The 22238-nt window shown below is 39.4% G+C and overlaps 3 protein-coding genes across 6 annotated transcripts; all 3 read right to left on the minus strand.

Annotated features, from left to right (window-relative positions):
* Positions 1-1509: 1509 nt before the first annotated feature.
* On the minus strand, positions 1510-10910 carry ppp1r18 (protein phosphatase 1, regulatory subunit 18; the record flags this gene model as incomplete). The annotated part of the gene is made up of 3 exons (XM_079258691.1): positions 1510-2295; positions 3836-4051; positions 7038-10910. 3 exons carry the CDS (start codon positions 10908-10910, stop codon positions 2242-2244), a joined length of 4143 nt encoding a protein of 1380 aa, XP_079114817.1. The 3' UTR covers positions 1510-2241.
* Positions 10911-12062: 1152 nt separating this feature from the next.
* Positions 12063-16185, minus strand: nrm (nurim; the record flags this gene model as incomplete). The annotated part of the gene is made up of 4 exons (XM_079258452.1): positions 12063-13691; positions 13991-14167; positions 14939-15132; positions 16035-16185. The coding sequence occupies 4 exons, from the start codon at positions 16183-16185 to the stop codon at positions 13371-13373; spliced, it is 843 nt and encodes a 280-aa protein (XP_079114578.1). The 3' UTR covers positions 12063-13370.
* Positions 16186-16647: 462 nt separating this feature from the next.
* limd1b (LIM domains containing 1b) lies at positions 16648-20556 on the minus strand. 4 transcript variants are annotated; one of them, XM_079259170.1, is made up of 8 exons: positions 20434-20556; positions 20224-20325; positions 19424-19475; positions 17459-17526; positions 17309-17371; positions 17096-17226; positions 16898-16949; positions 16648-16791 (listed from the first exon to the last, which is right to left on the minus strand). In XM_079259170.1, the coding sequence occupies exons 2-8, from the start codon at positions 20230-20232 to the stop codon at positions 16708-16710; spliced, it is 459 nt and encodes a 152-aa protein (XP_079115296.1). In that variant the 5' UTR covers positions 20233-20325; positions 20434-20556; the 3' UTR covers positions 16648-16707. The 4 variants fall into 4 exon arrangements, with proteins under 4 accessions (XP_079115296.1, XP_079115295.1, XP_079115298.1 ...); XM_079259169.1 differs by lacking the exon at positions 19424-19475; XM_079259172.1 differs by lacking the exon at positions 17459-17526 and having other exon boundaries at positions 17096-17167; positions 17309-17347.
* Between the last annotated feature and the right edge of the window lie 1682 nt (positions 20557-22238).

The raw sequence follows: 22238 nt of genomic DNA on the forward strand, positions 1-22238 counted from the left end.
ATTAATATAGAGAGAGGGACGTTTTTTAAATGTAACATTTACATCCAAACATCCATCCTTCCGTCCATTTTTTTTAACCCCCTATAGGCAAATGAAGGGTCGCGAAGAAGTTGGAGCCTAAACCAGTAATCACTGAGCGAGAAGCAGTGTAAACCCCAGATAGGTCGCCAGTCCATCACAGGTAATATTTAACATGAGTAGTCTGTTGAATTCTGTCCTACGAGAGCCACATCTGAATCAAATTAAATGGATCTAACAGCCTATTAGGTTCTGTACAAAAACTCATTCATTTGAGTCAGCTGCGTTAGAGCAAACTGAATACATCTGAGAAAATGGTAATTAAAGAAAAATCCTTTACATGTGGAGAAGGCTTTCTAAATCGTGTCAATATGAATTGTTTGGTGATCGAGTGACCAAAACATTAAAATAAATAAATAAATAAATTTAAAAAAATCTTAATTATAATTAAGGGACGTCTTCATGTTTTTTTTTTGTTTTTTGTGTGTGTGTGTGTGTGTGTGTGTGTGTGTGTGGGGGGGGGGGGTGTTACATAATTTAAGTAAATAAAATGTTTTTCTAAAACTACAAGTTACTTTTGAAGGTGTCATATAATTAATTTAACTTATTTTAGCTTCATAAAGAAGTTTAAGTTGCATGAATACTTACATACTTTACAATTTGTTACTAATTTCTGTTTTTTTTTTTTAAAGTATTCTGTCCTAGAAATGTTACACTTGTTTCTAACTACTCACACCTCTTCCCTCACTTCAGTGAAAAAACTTCAGCATATGACCTAGTAGTTGCTCCCTATTAGTGCTCATCATATCTACTTGGTTTCAAGGGTTTCCTGTGTGATTTTTCATTAAATATGTCAAATTAATTTAATAGACCCATGGCAAATTATTGTAATATGTTGGCATTAGCCAAAAATAATTATTTCACTTGCTGTCTCAGAGAAAATGCTAAAACATTACATATATGTTTGTCTTGCAATACAAAAATGGATTAGTAGTTGGCAAGCATATATTATAAAGCACATATCTAGCATACAAAAAGTGATATTGCATGTGTTTAGAATTTCCAAACAAACAAAAATGTGGAGCTGTGTATGCATAATGTGAATTTGGATCACAAGAATAAACTTAATGTTTTCCGTGTGGAGAGATTCTCTGCAGTTAAACTACAGTCTTACAATATCTTATAATTAAAAATGACATTTTCTGAAGAAATTTTTTTGCTCAAAGATACAAAAGAACATTTCAGGTTAACCAAGGAAAAGGGGATACAAAATTGTTTTTGAAACTCTTTATTTACTTTTTTCGTGAAGCCAGCTTCTTCAAACTGTCATAGAAAATTTTGTTATATGCACAGAATCTGCATTGGATTTTACCAATTAAAATATTAGTTCAAAAACAACTCCTGTATAATATTATCAACGTAGCTAAAAGTCCAGCATCAGCTTTATTATGCCAAAGTTCTATGTAAATTGATTAAGAGAATTGTGATAAAATCCTCTTCCTCTCAGGAACTTCCATCAGCTCGCCACTTCCACGTGATGACAATGACAAAGACTACAACCTTTGTTCAAATCAATGCTCATAATCTGAATAGTTAGCAGTTGTTTCTGTGAACAGTAAGGCTCCATTAAACCCCAAAGGAAACAACTTGCATCACACTTTGCACAAAAAACCTGTTGCACACAATACAACATTTATGAAGAAAGAGAGGAGGTTTGCAGTATCTATTAGGCTTCAGACTAAGTTACTATGTTAAAAGATTTTGTGTCATCTGTGTGGACAAATCCAGCAGGCACATGAAACCAGATGACATAAAAATCATTTCAACAAGTCTGTCTTTTGTGCTGAGGCAGTGCGGACTTAAATGTCAAAAGACATGAACATAGAGGACACAAAAAGATATATTATCTACAAAATAAAATCCTATCCCTTTCTTTATATTGCATAGACAAGTGATACATAATTGCTCAGCAGTGCACAGTTGAGTTTCATTTTAACTTATGTACCATACTTATACATTCATAGCTGTCCCTCAGTTCCCTGAAAAAAGAAAAACTGGGTATATTTCTTCCACAGTAAACACAGTTATCTCCCTTTTATCAAGTGCATAAACCTAAATGAACTCCTGATGCTAGAATAAACAAAATACTATACATTACAAACACAAATTAATCAAAACATATTAAAATTCATAATATTTTGCAATAAAAGGTCGATGATCTCATCACATGGGCAATTTTGGCGAAGGTGACTGGTGTCTATCGAGGGCAAGACTCATCTGGAAGACAGAGAATGGAGGTGGAAATTAAATATGGTGAATTTAGTAGTTTTAATCTGATTTTAAGGATCTTCCCATTCACCAGTGGTGACAAATATAACCACACCTTTCCATTTACTCTCCAGCAGGAATAAATTTAAAGTTTTCACAGGTTAAGTTATAATCTTCATCATTTTACTGAACTTGCCCATTTTGATTAATTGCTATAAAATGGTGAATATTTGATATATTTTAAAACTTAATAACAAGGATATCCTTAGTTCATCTCTGAAAATCACAGGAAAATGCCAAACCCTTCACATGTCTTATACAGTTTGTTTCCAGATGTTATTTCTGTAAAATGTGGTGAAGCATAAAGTAGTCTTGTCATAAATATGATAACTTTATGTCAAATGAGCTTGTTAAACAGACATTCAAACCATAATACAGTTGCTATCAAATAAAAAGAGAAAAAAACATGCAGAAAATGTCAAAATCAAAGAAAAAACATTAATAGATCTTTAGTTAATATTATTAGCTGGAATTTTCCCAAATTGATGTCAAATACTTTAACTATTAACATAATTTAATAACTGTCATGTATAGCTATAAAGACTTTAAGGCAACTGCAGGACTAGTAAATATCTTTTGCCCACAGGATATTTGCACATTCAGTTGTTTTTGTATCAGTAAGCAAAGTGTTGATACTGTTGCTGAGCACAATAAAAAATTTGTAAGATCCCAGTTTGTTCATTGTTTTACACCAAAATCCATAATATAACATTACATGTTTGATTCAAATTGGTTTAAAGGGAAATAATTTAGATGAAAAGCAACCAAGCCAGTAAGTATGCTAGCTGACAGCTCTCTTGCTAGCATGAATAGATATTTCTGTCACTTGAGTTGTTCCTGTTGAGCCAAACAAGAACTACATAGAAAAAGCAACTCCAGAAGGGAATGAGCCACTTTATAGTGCTGAAGGAGTTGTGACCAATGTAACTTTAGCCGGCATCTCAGGTCTTTCTGCATCAATGTAGCATTTAGCTAACAGCTACACACAACCAAATGTTTATTTACTGTTATATTTAAAAATGCACAAAAAATTCCTAAAATGCAACATTAAATGCTAATTTCTTAAAAGAGGTAATGGCACATTAGTTGAGAAATGCATTATTATAATGAGTTGATGTCACATTTACTGGTTGAGTTGATGTTATGTTTACTATACTGTGGATTAGTACACATCATGCAGCACCATTCATGGAGTTAAACCAGGAAAAACTAGATGTATTTTCTTCATAATGTAGAAACATGTCACACAATGCAACTATCTGCCTGACATATTACAAGTCAGAAATAAGGAAGTGGCTACACTAGTTCTCTTCACTGGATTTATCGATTTAAAAAAAGTTACATGCAAAAGTTCCTTGCTTTGAATAAAATGAAACCTCTTCAAACCAATTTAAATCAAAAGCTATAGAGTGTATGAAGAGAAAACAAATGTGCTGAAATGATCCCACTACACTTTATGTTTTCTCAGAAGGGGGTGACACTGACCCACTCTTAAACGTGGTCCCGTAGCAATCCCCAGGCTCCTTGTGCTCTTCAAAATGACAGGTCCTTCCTCTACTTCACCTTCATCCTCCTGTGCATCCTCTCCCTGCAGTCTCTCCATCTTCACCAGGTCATTAGGGAGGACGCTTAATGTCAGCATGCAGGTCTCTGATGGGTACTCACACACCTGCTCCAGTTGGTTCTCATCAAAGCATACATTTACCTGCTGATTTAAAAAAAAAAAAGATATCATGCAATGAAATATCTTCATTTGCTTTTATATTAAGTTTGATTTGACTTTCATGGTTGAAGCGTCCCATTTTAATATAGATGATAACATTAGTTAAGACTCCAAAGGTCAATCAGACAAAATAATTAAATCTTGTGACGTCATATAAATAAATAAAACTCATTTTAAATTAATTTAAAATTCAAAGTTAAAGACCCATATTACTAAAAATAGACTGTTTCGCCATTGAAAATCTGATGAACCATGAAGCTGTTTCAACACACTTTTCATTCAGAGAATTATACACACTATAAAATGATTTTTATGGGTCAAGGATTCTATTTACTTCTTCTTAAAAGTGCTTATGTGGTCATCTAAACACAGGATGGAAGACCCAAACATGTTTCAGTCAGAATTTGTGAGGTGTTGCATGCTGTCACTGTAATGTCGACTGACAGTGTGAGGCTTAACACAGCAGAAATACTCCCAGAAGCATTACCGGTTGTACACTTCATGCATGAATTAACTTTAGACTAGAATGTGTATTCAGAAGCAGACAGTCAATTTCTGATTCTGTTAATAAAGAGAACGAGGCCTTGTGGAGGTTGTTTATCCAGCAGTAAGCATGGTGTAAATACACAACCTAAATGCGACAGGAAGCAGCTTCACATCTACAGTCTCGTAATGACAACAGCTGATCTCCGAGACTTAGACAGGTGGTAAATACACTTGAAGGTGCAGACGTGAAGTGCGTGGAGTCTGCTTCACTTTAAACTCGCTGTCTGTGGAGGAGTTCAGATAATAGCTTTGGTCGAGAGAGGCTGGCAGAACCATGCTAAGGCACAGGACACTAATCCCCAGCCTGCCTGACCCTGATTAACCCTGGCTAACACTGCAGGACAGCAGAAGGACCCAGGGAGATATTGGCATAAGGGCAGTACAAGAAAAGGAGTAAAATGGAGGGAACCGGTAAAATTTGACCTCACACACCTTCGGAAGATCAAAACTGCAATAACAAGAAATAACAGATGCTCTTTTAGGTCCTTTCTTACAAAAAGACATTCTTTATAGAATATGGAGAGGATTCCAGGGCAAAAAAAGTAGGAAAAAAGCATATGTACTGCAAAACCTGTTGAGCAAACTCTGAAAAAAGTGGAAAAGACCATCACATTGTTTTGTTATATACATCTAAGTCAAGTCAAATTATGGAGTATTTGAGGAGAAACATCAGGTCATCCCCTTACTGGGACATAATGGTTTATCGGGGGGAGGAGGCAGCCTGACGTCAAACAGTCTGAAGGGCGTCAACGTGAGAGCAACAGGTGGTTAGAGAATCGCTTTGTGATCATTGCTTGCTAAACATAAGCTTGCCTTTAGACAGAATTGCATGAATAAGATTGTGGAAGTAGCAAAACATTCGCAGAATGGTATTGGAAGAAATGCTTGTGGCTCCATGACATCTTTTGTGATTTTTTTTCTTACAAGTTCCAGTTTTATTCTTATGCAGAGCCTTGAGCAACAGATGGTCCTGTAAGACAAGTGTTCATGGATTTAAAAGTGGACACCACGTCACTTCCCTGTCTATACTGAGCTATATTTTTGGAGGAAGCTCAGACTTCTGAAAGAGGAAGTGAGCAAAAACATGCAGCGTGACAGGGAGTTTTCTGTCAGCCCAAATGACAAGTCTTTAATCCTCTCAGTTTAACTATCAACAAACTGCTACTTTTTTGTCTGCCTTTCTTCTCCTCTGCTCGGCCATCAAGCTGTTTGCTGATCTGATACTAAAGTGCTTTTTCTTTCTGTCTCTCCATCCCATCTACAACAGACTAAAGCTGGTGGCCCCGCTGTCAGTAATGTTCAGTTGAAGGTCAGAAACTGTCTGCCAAAACTGAGGTCTAACAACCCAAACCCTGTCAATAGAGAGCCAAGAAGATACAAAGAGTGATTTGTCTGAGAGGCGTAGGGGCTGAGTCAACAGAAATAGGAGAATTGGTACAAGGGAACGAGGAACTAGTCTGAAAAAAGATGCACTCTGAGGGAAAATTAAAAGCAGGTTAACCTCTCAAAACAGCAGTTTGATTCTTCTGAGAGGTAGTGAAAGTCCTAAATGGTGTTTCATTTTTCTTTATGGGAAATGTAAGAACAAAGTGTATTTCTGTGCTGAGCAACTTTGTCTTTTATTACATAAGAGCTCATCTACACTGGATTGAAAAGGAATGGAAAAATAAGAAACACAAAGTGTAAAATGAACCTTGGCACCAGTGAGATTCGTTAACAGCACAAATTGAGCTTGCTCAGACAAAATTACTGTAAATACCAGAGTGGTGCTGCTTGTTTCCACACAGACAAACATGAGATGTTAAGTAGGCAGACAAAATGTGCACAAAAGCAGGAAGAAGTTGGCTGCCCATCAGTGTATTTTCCTACACAACTCTTCTGTCTCCACAGAAGCCTAACATTAACATCACTGTTAACTACCTCCTTTCGCTGAAGCTTAAACAAACAAACCACCGCAATGAAGCCCTATCAACAGAAGCAGACGCTTCAGACTTTTTGTGGTTTAGTGTGTCTCTTTATAAGAATGCCACTAAAAGATGTACAGAGCTGTGCTGTAGGTCATCATCACAGGGCAAAAGTCAAAAGTCTGCATAGAATTAGTGTGGGAGCAAATGGCAAAGAAGCTCACGCCAGGATTTTATGGGTAAGAATCAAGATGTCGTGCTTGATAAGGCTTTAACAGGCTTAACTCGTTCTCTCTGATTGCACTTCTCAATCAAAAGGGATGTTCTCCAAAGGAAAGGGGATTCGGCCAGACAGAGAAACGGGTAAAAATACAGGTGCGAACATGCAGGAGTCAGCAAACTCACCTTCCACTGATATCTGTGTTAGTTTCATCGCTGTTTTGGCATGATTTGGACCATCTTTGGACCATTGCACATTTGGGTTACTTTCACGTGCATGAAAGACAAAAACAACTCACCTTCTTCGGGGTCCCTTTATTCTTGATCAGACAGGACTTCTCCAAATTTTGATATCCACCTATCACCTCGATTTCCTCCGCTGTTGGGTACTTCTTCTTCACTGGATCAGCCGTTGTGGGGGTAGTCTGTTCTGATGGGGCCTTTGCAGACCCAATTGTCACAGGCCGGGCTGTAGACCCTGTTGGTCCCCCAGTGGCAGCCTTTTTGGGGGTAATTGTGATAGTGGCCCCTCTTTTCACTTGCCCACCAGAGGCACTCCTGATGGAGAAAGGTGTTGGCGATGGGGTGGGTGAAGGGGAGATGCAGGGGGAGAGGGAAGGAGAAGGTGAGCTTGGGGAGGATGCTGGAGTCGGGGCACAATTTGACGCTTTTAAAGAGTTGTCTGGAGATTGGTTCCTGAGAAATGAGGGGGTGACGGTGATAGTTTTCTTGAGCTGAGATGTTGGAGAGCTAATACGCTGAGGGGACACTTTGGGGTTCAGGTCTTGCTTTTCGTCATTATCCTTTCTCTGATGCTTTAATACTCCTTTTGGGCTTTGTTGGCCTTTTATCTCTCTGTCCTTCAGAGAAGAATTTGGTGAAGAGGAAGACTTCTGCACTTCCTGCTCTTTTAACTGAAACTGCTCTATCTGCCGCTGTACTTTCTGAACCCCACAGCTGTTGTCACCTGACAGGGCTTTGCTATCCCCCTGCTGCGAGCTTGAAATGAGAGGCTTCACCTTAACAAGGTGCACAGGTGATGAAATATCTACTGCCCTCTCCCTCAAACATAAGCCCGACCTTGAACCCACAGTGTCCAGGTTGTAGATCCGGCTCATGGCTGCAAGAGAGTTTGGATGAGGCGGTGAAGGGGAGAGAGACTGGACAGAGTCAACAGAAGATGAGTATTCTTTCACTTCTTCCTCAGAGAGCTCCTCTTCTTCCTCGTCGTCCTCCTCTTCTCTGTTCCTGTGACGGCCCCTGGGTCGCCTCAGCTTCTCCTCTACATGTTTAAGGGGGCCATCTTCGTCCTCAGATATCTGGGAGCTATCAGAGATAACTTCGGTAGCAGCCGTGGCGCACTCGCTTGTCACTTCCTCTGCTATGTCGGCTTTCGAGTCGAGGACAGAAACAGGAAGCTGTGGGCAGGTTTTCATCATGTCGACTTCCCGTGTGACGTCAAATGCAGTGATGGATATCTGCTGCGCTGCCTCTTCCTGTCCCCTCTGAGCTTCAGCCGGTCTCTTCTGCATAAGGGCCAGAGCTTCCCAATCTTTCTCTTTTTCACTTCCTTTCTCTCCCTGCTTATCATCACCTGCATGACCATCACTGGTTTCTGCAGCTTCACCGCCATCTCGACCTTGTGCTTCTTGTTGTCTCAGCTTTTCCAGCTCTCTCTGTCTGATTTTCTCTCGTAGGGACTCAATACGGCTCAAGGGTTTTCCAATCCTCCAGCTATCCCTCCTTTCAACCCCTCGTCCTCCCTCCCAAGCTTGTCCATCGCTACTTCCACTCTCAGTCTTTTTTTTCCCCAAAATTTCTTCAGCTACATAAAACACAGTCCGAGGAATTTGTATTTCGAGGGGGCCTGGTGGAGTCCCAATGGGTGAGATCCTTTTTGGGGATTTGGGAGTTGTATCGTAAATCAGACTCTCTGATCCACTGCTGCTTCCAGTTTGCATCTCCAGTTTGTTCTCTTTGGTCATTTCATGTGCCCTGTGAGCCTTTGCACCTCTCTCATTCATATAAACTGTTGTGTCTCCTACTTTTTCAATTTTGCTGATAAGATCCTCGGTTTGTGGCGACAAAACAGAATGGGTGAGGTAAGGTCCTTGTGGTCCTGTACCACTCCACTCTGGCCCTCTATGAGCAGCCCTATCTGTGACTGTGCAGAGCAGACTGGAACACTCTGAAAAAGCTGAATTGTAACTGGACTGACTGAGCGTCTCTTCAGCTGGAGCTGCAATGGCTTTGCTAGCTTCAGGTTGGATTGTGTTTTTGAATCCATCTTCTCTCTGAACATTGTCTTTGTCACAAACTTGTTCCTCGGTCTGCCCTCCTACTTCAGGATCTTTGTTCATACTTTCTAGACTCTTCTCCTCTGTCATTTGTTTCACTTCTCTTTCACCTCTTGTTCTCCCGTCCTGTCTGATGGGTACTCTTCTAGCAAACGATATTCCCTCTATGGTTTTAACTGATGCCACTGTGAACCCTTTGTCTCCATCTGTATCACCTACTTTCTCTGCCATCCTCTGATCAACGGACTCAGCTCTCTTAACTTCACCCCTGTTTTTTCTCCACATTTCTGCCTCATATGTCCTTTGCACTGTTCCCCCCTTTTCATCATCATTTTTTACGTCTCTATGCTTTCCAAAGCGCTCTTTATCTAAAAGTCTTGCACACCCCAGCTTGAGTTTTGACGTAGTTTCCTTCCCCATGCTTGTTACATCAACCCACTGGGGCACATTCCTGTTTGAATGTACCCTTTCATAGCATCCTTCATTGCCTAGCCCATTCTCCTCAGCACTGATGACTCGATCTGAGAAACTAAAGGAGCGTTTTGGTATACTTTTCACCAACATATTTTTTCCATCCGCTTTCCTATCTTCAGTCTGTGGGTCATCTTGATCTTCTGAAAATGTTCTCCTCCCGGGCTGAAGAAAATTATCAGAGCTTTTGGATCGAGATGGAAGCTTAGGATGCTGCCCAAATTTACTCAGTAGCTGGCTGACCCTTCCTCCCCTGTCAACAAACACACTGTCATCCAAACTGTCCTTCCTGTCATCTTTATTTATAACTGTCGCCTGACCCCAGGGCCTCTCTTTCTCCTTTTCTCTTAGCCAAGACATGTCTGTTTTCAGCTCCCTGCCTATACTCTCCCTCCTTAAATCCACACTCTTCTTCATCTCTCCATCCTCCATGCCTTCTGCACTCCTCTCTTCAGGGCTGACTAAAGGCTTTATGATCAGAACTTCGGAGGCTCGGATCTCGGTAACGCAACCTCCTCCAGCCAAGATCTCCCTAAGGTCCATCTTCATCCCTCTTTTTCCTTGCTGGTCCTCTTGAGGCCTCTCCCTCTCTACCTCCCTCCATCTGCCCCTCCTCTCATCACTCCCTTTCCTGTCCTGTTCAATAATGATGATGTTGTCAGCCCGAATTGTCCGAAGACAAGGTATCAGAGGAGAAAATGGACCCGATGGGGAATGGGTTTCCTTTTCTTCTGCGTCTTTTTTTACTTGAAATAATTCCTGCTCCTTAACTGCATCTTTATTAGACTCTCTCAACTGGTTTTTGTCTTTTTCACATGACTCCCTGCTGTTCTCCCGTTCTCTTACTTGACTCATGTCTCTGCTCTTGTCTTTTACATTAATATCCCTAAACCTCTTCAGCTCTATATCGCGTCCTCTGCTTGAATCCACATCTTGACCCCTGGGACTGTGCCTCTCCCTCTCCTTAACTTCTAGGTCATTCCCTACATCTGAATCTCTGCTCTTCCTCCAAGCACTTTGTGTGCGGATAAATGGGTTTTCATGCACTGGAACTATGGTTTCCATGGACACCTGGCTTACTAGTTTGGGCTCTGCATCCAGCCACTGCCCTGGATCTGGACTGAGCGACACATCACTTCCCAGATTGACTGTGACAGAGCTATCCATGTCACTCAGGCAATCCAAAGGTGATCTGACATCTGGCTGCAGCAAGCAGATGTCCTTCTCCCTGTCCCCATAATTTTCCTGCTTTGCTTTCCTCCGCTGGATGATTCCCCGCTTCCAGGCAGGCATGCTGGCTAACTTTTTTTCCTCTTCTTTTTCTCTCCTTTCTCGCTCCTCTTCCTCTCTCCTCTTCTTCTCCAGAAGGAGTTGCTTCCATTCTGGCAGAGAGGAGATAGACATAACAGAAAATGTGCTCGTCTCTGGACAAAATGGTCAACGTTTCTCCTCTGAGCCTCCAAGAATAGCCTGCAAAAACAGAAAGAAAAAAAAAAAGAGGCAGAGAATAAAGCCTGTTTTCACTCAGAAATATGGAAAAGACTTAACTAAATTATACACCTATTTTAAAAAAAAAAGACCTTTTAAATCTCTCTTGGAAAATCTGAAGTCAAGTTTAACTTTTGTTTAACAACCAAACAAATGAATTGGTTAACTAAATCTTCTTCAAATGAATTCATTCTCTGTTTTTGAGATTTATCCCCATAGGCTGAAAAAAACCCCAAACTTACCAAACTTTTTAAAAAAAAAATGAAAATCCTCTGCGTTACATCTCCAGTTGCGTAATGCTCCTCTCAAAGACGCAAAATCTATTTTCTCTATGAACAAAAATAATAGCAATAAAAACAATAGTGAGAATAAATGCTAAGCAAAACGGAACGTTTAACAACTCTATGCAACTCAGTCAGATATTTCCCAAGACCTAACTGTGCATCAAGGCATAAAACTTCTCTGTCGTCCGCGTGGTAGTAAATATTTCCAGCTTTCAGGGCTGCAAGGCTGTAATCCGATAATTACATTCAATTCCGTCAGGAGAGTTTAGTGGCACACACCATATTGTCGGACCTAAGAAAAGGCGTTTAAAGTGCATAGCAGTCTGCCCAACTACCAACCCCCCCTCGGCCCATCTCTCTGTCGAGCAGAGCTGATTGGTGGTGGGGGTGGAGATGTAGGTGGAGGGGGTGCGGCGATAAAGCCGGTGCCAGATTTGCCAACGCGCAAAGCTGCAGCAGGACAGGGCGTGATCAGCTTCACTGCTGTGCCATGCATTTAAAAATAGGCTACCTTGATTTTCTCAGTCTTAATTATTTTCTTTATAGCTGCTGAAGGAAGTGGATTAAAATACTTTCTGAAGTTAAGACAGAAATATTACAGTGTGGACTAAAACGATCCCAACTGAGAAAGAAAAGTATAACAAAGTGGGATGTGCAGTGTTATTGAGTGGTCACATGTTAATGTAGCAGATCAATGACTAGACATGTACTTAATACAAAACAAATGAATTTATAAATTGCTTATACACATTTATTGCTGTCAGACAAATTTAGGGAATAGGCAACAGTCCAGGTCAGGGTTTCAGTCAGACGAAAGCCTTGTTTTGAGATGTTGAATGTGTTTCTTGTCTTGCTGGGGGATCCTTCAGTTTTCTGACACTGGATAACATTGCACTTTAAACCCTGCTAATCTTCTGATTTAATCCTTTATTTGATACACTGGGTGCATCCAGTAGCAGAGGCAAAGCAGTCCCACATAAAACCCCACCAAGCTTAATTATGGTGGTGGTCTTTTTTCTTATGAATTTCTCATTAGATTGCTTATTAACAGAATTTATTCTAACACTACCAAACGGCTCTACCTTATGGTTTTTTTTTGTCTTTGATTCAGTGTGTGGATGTGTGGTAAGGCTGAAAATGTGCTTTCTTCAATTAAATTGAAATCTTTTAAAATGTTTTGTGAGACATTTTTCACGGGTTTCTGTTAATGCTAGATTGTTTTTAATCACATACAAGACTTTTATAAAAACAAAACTTCAAATCCCAGATTGTGAAAAAAAATTCCAGATATATTGACAACACCTTACTGTTTAACAAAGCATACATTTTCAACCTTGAATTCAAATGAATTTGGACATGTCTGTATTTTCCTGTACTTATTCAGAAAAAAATCTGTTTTAAAGTGCTGAAATGTTTGTTTATATCTCTTCCTGTTCAGAGGTGCTGAAGGACTTAAACTCATCCAAAATCAGTGAGGCTCTAAAAACTGAGTTTCATAAGCTTTGTAAGGACAGACTGCATGAATCTAATAAATGACAACTGACTGTTTATACAAATATTCTGGATGTTCAGCTTGTTGAAAACAAGCATATAACCTTGATAGATCAAATTAATTTGATTTTCTCAAAAGTTCTGAATGCAGGTCTATAATATCATTATATAACATCAGTGTGTCATCAACTTTCCACTTTTCCTGTACATTCCCCAAGGTTGACTAGAAGTATTTGTGAGTAGTGTATCTTTGTTCATCACATTGATTTAAAAAAAATTATCAGCAATTATCAGTGGTCATTATTTCCTGAGGTATTTTAGCTGCTTTCTAGGTGCAAGTCAAATATCAAACAGTGAGGGAGCTTTATATTCCAGTGTATATTGCAGTGTAAAAAGGAACATTTCAAAGGGTGTTATTGTATATTTCCTGTCATCTTGTGTCAATAAAAACCAGAAGATAAGAAAAAAAAATTGCAATGAAAATAGCCCTTTTTAAAAAATACCACATTAAAAGATGCCAAAACAACCAACCAACCGTGAAACAATATTTCTTGTTTATAACTAGATGGCTTCAGATTGTGGCAGTGGGGAAACCTTGACCTCAGTTCTCCTTCTGGTTGCTGTTTCCCTGGTTAGTTGTGGTGCCAGTACTGCCCTGCTGTGGCTCAACAAAGAGCTGCATCTTGCTTTTAAACTGCACACAGAGGAAAGATAAATCCTGCTTGTCCAGGGAGTGCGCCAGCGCTAGGTAGGTCGACATAGTCCCTGCAAACAGGAGCCTGTCAAGTGATAAGGCCGGCAGGACCCACAGGACGACACCCAGCTCCAGGAACACTGGGTGGCGAAGGTGGGACAGGAGTCGCTGGCCATGTGGTGACTTATGACACGGAGGGTCTCCTAAACCAAGACACTCATAATACACCTGTGAGGAGATGCAGGTGGAGAGAATTATTTTATAAGTTATATGACTACTTAAACTAATTTGCTTCAAAATAAACTGAAAAGAGGCTGGGAAGAATGGGAAAAATATTCCCAAAATCCAAAGAAGACTTACGACTTATGTCTTGAATTCAAATTAAAGTAATAATTAAGTAATAATTGAAAAGTCCCAATACTTGACCAAGAACTGTGTCTATATTTGTACGCACATTTGATTAGCTAAATAGCCCTGGGCTTTCCCATCTCCGAAAATAAAACTGCATGTCATCACTTGTTCCTTACCTGCTTGATTCCCAGTAGTTCTGGATAATCAAATATCATGAGGATGCTGCAAATGATGGACCAGCAGAGGAAGTGCAGTGCAAAACAGAGCAAAGGAAACCAGGTACTCCATGGGGCATGACGTACAGACCACAGACATGGGGCACTGGTCACAGGTTGCCAGTAACGCATCAAGATCTGTCATAGGAAAAATAAGACAATAGCACACTAAGACACACTGTGTGAGGTGTTTGGGGAAAATAGTTTTTGAGGAGCACCTGAAGGGCAGCAGCTTACATCACAATTGCACCCATTAAAAGGATTACTGTCACTACTTACTCTTTACTGATCTTGTTAGGTAATTAAATCACCGAAAGAACGGAAAGAAAATATAGTGAGAGAAGAGGACGAAGAGCAAAGAAATTTGCAAAGACAGGAAAAATTACTCATACTACAAAACACTTATATGACTCAAAACAACTACAATATGCTGTAAAACTAATCAACAGACAAAATTACAACTGGAAATGACAAAGACACACATAACAAATACAACAAGACATAGTAGTCACAAAGTATTTCTAAACTACTTCATATAACCTCAAAATCACTATTTTTTTTAATCAATAACTTGAAAGATAAGTTAAACTAATCTAAAAACACTACAAATTATCAAGTGAGTGCATGTGTATGGACATGGTACACCTATTAAATAAATTAGACCCAAACTAATAAAAAGATTTATCAAAACATTAATCTCTCACAAAATAGCTGAGTCATTTGTAGTCAGGTTAATGTCTCTGACTCTGAATGTGTCTCTTCTATGTTAGAGGATGAACAGCTGTTTTACAGGTCTATGCCCAGGGGCCCATTAATTTATAATCCATCCAAGATTGTATCTAAATTATTTATGGTTCTGTGAGAATAAAGTCTAGATTTTACATACTTGGAGAGTGCAAGCTGCTGTACCTGAAGGACCAGTGCAGTAGTGAAGCAGTACGCAGTCCTGTTGAGGGCCCCCAGCGCAGACTGAAGGGCCTGTTTGACAGGTGACCAGGCCAGCAAACTGTGCTGTGTAATGAAGAGACCCAACAGGCACAGATCTACTGCAAGAGATTTGAGGACAGAGGTGTCGTTCAAGGCCACTGACCACGGTATGGAGTCTACATAAAGACAAATGAGGAAGAAGTTAAGAGGTTAATTTAAAAATAAGCATTTTAATTTTAATTATGCTTCTAACAAAATTAAATTGCACTTTTTAAGTTTTGAAACTGCATTGACAGTGTAATCTTGTTGGTAGTGGGACTCCTACATTAAATCCACATTTAAAAAAAGAAAAGAAAAAAAGGCTGTGCTACACATCGTAGAGTACTAAAAGACAACCAGTAGCTTCCATGGAGCACTGGGAACACAAAACTGTTGTTTATACTCCTCGTGTCCCTTAATGTCCTCCAGAATTTAGCAAATAAGCAATTTAGTCATTCCTTTATTCATATAGTGTCTTTGAAGCACAAATACAACTTTAAGGGCTTCACACAAAGGAAAAGGTTTTGAAAAATGTAATTTACTCATTGCAATAGCCATAAAGAAATATACGGTTCTCACGTCGCCAGGCCGCCTCTTCGCAACACAAATCATTCACAATTATTACCTGTGCTTACTAATATACATACTCCATCATTACGCCTGATACCCAATATAATTATGAGCCAAATTACGCACCAGATCCAAAAGATATACAAAAAAAACTTGTGGTAATATCACAGAAAATAGAAAAGAATCTTGCGCCCAACGTGGGGCTCGAACCCACGACCCTGAGATTAAGAGTCTCATGCTCTACCGACTGAGCTAGCCGGGCGGTGACACCAGTGTGAGTAGTATGTCGGTCAGATCAAAAACATGAATGATTCCTGTTCTTTTGTCGATAAGTTCCTATTTTCCGAACGTTACCGAAAACTTACTCTTTTCTTTAAAATATAGTGTTACTTATAAATGTAATTGAAAACTTCTCTCCTAAAGTTCACTTAAAACTTTCCTCCAGCTACTCACAGTTACGAGAACTTACCTTGACAGAGTAACGTCTCTCCTGTGATATTATGGTAAATTGCTCTAAATGATACAAACCGTATGAAGTCTGCACCTGATACAAACACAAAAAATAAATTTAGCAGCGACACCGTTCCAAGCACCCAGCGCCGTACTGTGACTGACGCCATTTCCAACAGCGTTGAGGTTCATTTCATCTCCACAGTTCCGGGACAGGACTTTTTGGTAGTACCAATTATTAACACATGGCGGCGCTGTCGTCCGTTCAAAGCGGTCGAATAGTGGTGTTTCAAGTGAGATCGCCAACTTTGGCCATCCACTACAATGATAAATGTTTACACTAAACATCTGTGTTTAATGTATAGAAGAAGAGATCATGTTATGATGTGTTACTGCTGGTTGCATCTCCCAGAGTTCAAGTTGTGAAACTGAGAAATTACTCTTAAGGCTTGTCCTTCTCTCGTCTGCTCTTAGATTCATCACACATTCCTAAATAGTTTTCCTCATCATGACAGTTCTTCAGACCAAGTTCAGTTCTGCATGCAAACAAACTGGTCATGGCAATGATAATGTGTAACAGGATGCAATATCAAGATTAAATGAACAGAAAAACACTATTCTCAGAACTGCAGTGACTTTATTAAATATTGTGCAAAATGTCCCAGTAATAAACTTAACCTTAACAAATTTCTTTAAATTAGATTGACTTCACCACTGTAGCACTCTATGTGGTAATACTTGTTAGATGAAACCACTTGAATAGATTCTGTAGACCCCTGAAACAATTAAAGAAGAGAAAGAAATGGTTAGACATGTTCCTCATAAAATTAAAACGTGAAATAATTTAATCTGAAATGATGCATGTTGCAAGCTCAAACTTGCATCTGTTGGAAGTATTGGCTTGCTACAGGCAGCACAGCTGGGAGCCTGGACTCTGAAACCACAAAGAATTCCCAGTGAAACTCAGACATGGAGTCAGTCATTCAGGTGTGATTATCTCTTGTGTGGCCTGTTCAGCAGGGTTTCCCCTTATTTTCCCAAGTGCAAGTAAAAGGGCTTGGCCCATTGTTGTGAATTCACCTGTGGTAGTCGCTGACACAGTAAACCCTGGAGTCTGAATCAACAGTGAATGTTTGGCCTTCCAGCTCTTGTCTGCAGACAACACAGCGAAAGCAGGACGGGTGGTATGATTTCCCACAAGCCTGCAGAACCTGATCAAGCAGCATGAGATTCTCTGTCTGATATTACACATATGACCTCATTGACATACATAAAAATTTAGTAAACACTCACATAGTCAGAGATTGAACTCCCACAGCCGTTACACACTTCCTGAGATGGATGAACACCAGAGAACTGTAAAATATGTCAAACAAATTTCACATAAATGTATGCAATTACAACCTATCTTTTACAATGGTGCTTATGAGGAGAAACACTCACCAAAAAGTCATCCTCACAATAGATTAGTCCTGATACAGTAAAATATGGCTTCCCACAGAGTTGTTTATCTGACATAAAATGAATGAAAAAGGCACAAATATGAGGAAATATGTGAGGTAAGTGTTTCTTTTCACCATATAAAAATGAAATAAAGTTCTTAATCAGCTTTTGAAACTCTTATTCAATCACACTGCACCATCAGGGAGGGGTCTGATAGGTGCCATGACGACAAACCCAAACACACAGTCATAACCGATCCTCTTCAGTGTCTATCTATAGTGTAACTACCAACTGCCTGTAATCTTTGCATCATATAATATCCTGAGGTCCAATGATCTGCAGTGTGTTTAGTGTCTTAGCAGCGGTCAGATGACACATCTAGACTTAATAAAACAGAGTTCTATTTGAGAGTAATAATAAATACATCAGGCAACAGCTGACATGAGCTGATATATCTGTACTGACTGTGTTATATGGCAGCAGATGCAAGAAGAAATGTCAGTAGATTAACAGATTACACAATTTGCCTTCAAGAGAATACAAGCGAACTGTTTTTATAACAATATGTCAGTTTGAACCAATCTTTTCTTGCCATACTGACATTAGTATCAAACTAATATAAGAACATTTTCCCACCAGAAATTGTCAGAAAAACATATGTAGTGTTTATGCAATATCTCTTTTATGCATGCACAATAAAATATTTTTCTAATACAGTATTTTACTTCTACAGACATATGCAACTATACTTCTTTGTTTACTAGTATATTTTGAACTTATTTGATTTATTTTAAAGTATTCTATAAAATATTTATAAAATAACATAATATCATATTTTTATGATGTAAATATTTTATAAAATACAGCTGTATCATTTTCATTTCCTATTTATCATAAAGACAAACTTATGTAATGCATTTATATTCTCTTCTATCACATATGTATCTATTCATCATTGAGTGGTGATGTATTAGATGACTCCCCAACATCCACCAACGTGGTTCATTTACAAATTTATAAATATGCAAGAAATAAGCTTTTAAATAGGTGTCCACCATTGACCATGCATGAAAGGGATACAGATCTCAAACAGTCTGCATATCCTGGTGTAGCGATTGTCAAATTAAACTTACTTTTCCTGGCATCTTCAAATTTACTTACATCTTCGTGTCAATTTGCAAGTTCACTAAAATAGCAAACTTCATGTTACTGATTGCATTGTAATTTCAAGCATTTACATGTATTCATTCATTCATTTACTGAACCGCTTAATCCAATTCAGGGTCACGGGGAAGCTGGCTTTGGGCGACAGGCAGGGTACACCCTGGACAGCTTGCCAGTCCATCGCAGACATCGCATTTACATGTAGTTCCAGCAAATTTAGAACTTAGCACAAAGTAAGGCCATCTCTTGTTTTAATGATCTTTTTTTTTTCCTTTAAAAATACCAGTATGTGTTCTGCTATACATAGTTGGAACCTTGATAAATCACCTTTACAATGAGGTAAAATGATCAACATAGCAAAGAATATAGGTATTCAAAATTCCCTGTAGTGCTGTCCCATTTTTATTTAATCTTATTTTGGGATGTTTGGTGGATTGGATGGTGGAATTTTCCCTCAGATATGAAGAAACAGTTATCATTTTGGGTATAAGTATGGATGCACTGAAGACTATTCCAGCTTATTCACTTCTAAATTTCTAAAGCTATCTGTTATTTTCTGATGCTCTGTGATGACCCCGGCTCTGTGGGGAGAAAATTGTAATCCTGGAGAATGGAGCGAGGTCCCGGCTTATGGAGATATGGTATTGCTTCTGGCTCCAGTTATTGTGTTGTGATATGTGGCTCTTTTGCGGGCCAGTCATATCTGGCACTCCTGGCAGCACTTGAAAATGAAAATAAGAGTGAACCCCAACAGAAGAATTTTCCAGGGAATTTTTGCACATTTTTGGAGACACTACTCACGTGTTTGGCTGTGTTGCTTTTTCTCTGGAAACCCAAGTGTTGCAGTACATACCTTGGTTTAAAGGCAACTAATCAGGCTTTCCAATCATATATGACACAACACCAATTTGTATTATCAACAGGGAGAAATAATCAACCAAACACAAATGTCCTTACATTTTGTGCAAAGTTTATCATAATACTATTCATTACAAAACTAACATGGAATTTTATGACTGATATTAATATTTGCAATGTGAACATTTCTTAAATGATAACAAAGTTTTACACATGGAGACGTTTAAGTATTGCAATTATCTGACGACAACAACAACAACAAACAAAGAACACACAGTAGTGTAGTTGTGTAACATAGATTGGTGTTTGTGTTACAGCAAGTGAAAACAAAACATATTGTGAAGTAAAAAGATCATTTAGGGATATAAATCTGTTTCTGATAAATCTGCTTTTATTCAGTAATTAAAGCGTCTTTACTAAACATACTGTTAAACAATAGTTGAGCTACAAAATCAAGTCAAAGTACATATATATATATATATATATATATATATATATATATATATATATATATATATATATATATATATATATATATATATATATATATATATATATATATATATATATATATATATATATATATATATATATATATATATATATATATATATATATATATATGTATATGAGGAAGTAAGCTCTGCAACATTACAACATCCTGAGAATGGATTTGTTATGAAAGGTGCACCTTTATGAAATTGATTTCTCGAACATCCACTGAGATATTGTGAGATACTCACTGCAAACATTGCAGGTGAAGCATGTGTTGTGAAATATATGTCCCATCGCCTGACAGGCTCCTTCCGAGGCGTACACCGCTTCACTGCATCTTGTGCACATTCCTGAAAGCAAACAATACACAAGATGAAGAAGAAACACAAAGAGCAGCAAGGCCTTCCGTCTCTGAAATCTACAGGCTGAATAAAAACCTGCTTTTGTCTCATTCTTACCAAAGAAAAGACTCGGACTGGGATCCATCTAGTTTTCCCTCAGTTGTCTGGAGCAGAAGAACCATCTGAGGGTCTAATTTTATGCTCCATGCAGACAGCTGTAAGGGGAGCTGCTTACTGAGTTTATGGGTGTTACTTCTTAGAGTTCTTCTTAGAGGGCAGAAAATGTTGAGACCTCCTGACTCCTCCGCGGTGGCTGCCCTGTGGGTGGCAACTGTCAAGTGATATGAAGTCAGAACAGTGTTAAAATACGGCTGGGATTAGAGCGACAAAGTTATAATTTTACATTGGGGGGAAGCTCTGGATCTGTGGAGAACTGTTTCTAATTCTAACTTCAGTTTAAAAAAATAAATGATTGCAACTATTTTATGAGTTTTATAAATTTATGCACCACTGGAATTTCCTAGTATTTACTCAGTTAAACAGAACTGGTTAAATACTTACTCATCATCGCATCTTTATGTCAAATATTTGTCTGAAAAGTGTCAAATTTATGCTGCCAAAACTCTGTTCTTTTGTTTAGGACACACGTGAGCTAACTATAGTTAACAAACCAGAAGCAGAACACATGTGGGATATCTTTAATCAAACTGTATATTAAACATTTTCTGATTTTTTATATATTAACTTTAAGTTTACAGTTAATTTGGTTTTTGTTTCTTTTTTCTTGCTTGAATTATCCATCCATCCATCTTCTGTAGCTTATCCGGGGTCGGGTCGCGGGGGCAGCAGGCTAAGCAGGAAGTCCAGACTTCCCTCTCCCCAGCCACATTTGTCAACTCTGCAGGGGGGGATCCCAAGGCGTTCCCAGGCCTGTCGAGACATATAATCCCTCCAGCGTGTCCAGGGTCTTCCTTGTGGTCTCCTCCCAGAGGGACATGCCCAGTACCCCTCCCCAGGGAGACGTCCAGGAGGCATACTGACCAGATGCCCGAGCCACCTCAACTGGTTCCTCTCGATGTGGAGAAGCAGTGGCTCTACTCTGAGCCCCTCCCGGATGACCGAGCTCCTCACCCTATCTCTAAGGGTGAGCCCGGTCACCCTGCGGAGGAAACTCATTTCAGCCGCCTGTATACGAGATCTCGTTCTTTCGGTCACGACCCACAGCTCATGACCATAGGTGAGGGTAGGAACGTAGACCGACTGGTAAATTGATCTATTTCTTCACCACGACAGACCGGCACAGAGTCTGCATTACTGCAGACGCCGCACTGATCCATCTGTCGATCTCACGCTCCATCCTTCCCTCGCTTGTGAACAAGACCCCGAGATATTTTAACTCCTGCACTTGAGGCAGGACCTGACTCCCGACACAGAGAAGAAAATCCACCCTCCAGCTGAGGACCATGGTCTCAGATTTGGAGGTGCTGATTCCCATCCCAGCCACTTCACACACGGCTGCGAATCGCTCAAATGATCACAGAGATCCTGGAGATCACAGCCAGATGAAGCCAACAGGACCACATTATCCGCAAAAATCAGAGCCCCAATCCTGAGGCCACCAAACCGGATCCCCTCAACACCTCGGCTGCGCCTAGAAATTCTGTCCATATAAGTTATGAACAGAATCGGTGATAAAGGGCAGCCTTGGCGGAGTCCAACCCTCACCGGAAACGAATCCGAGTTACTACCGGCAATGCAGACCAGGCTCTGACACCTGTCGTATAGGGACAGGACAGCTCATACCTTATTATCATCACTAACCTTCAAACATGGACTGTTTATTCTTGACTTTCATTTCATGTGTACATGTAGTCGCTTTATCAGCTTTGGTAACATTAAATATGACATTGAGATTCTCCTGC

Source organism: Telmatherina bonti (genome assembly GCF_933228915.1).
Source record: "Telmatherina bonti genome assembly, chromosome: 19".
In the NCBI taxonomy this organism is placed as follows: domain Eukaryota; kingdom Metazoa; phylum Chordata; class Actinopteri; order Atheriniformes; family Telmatherinidae; genus Telmatherina; species Telmatherina bonti.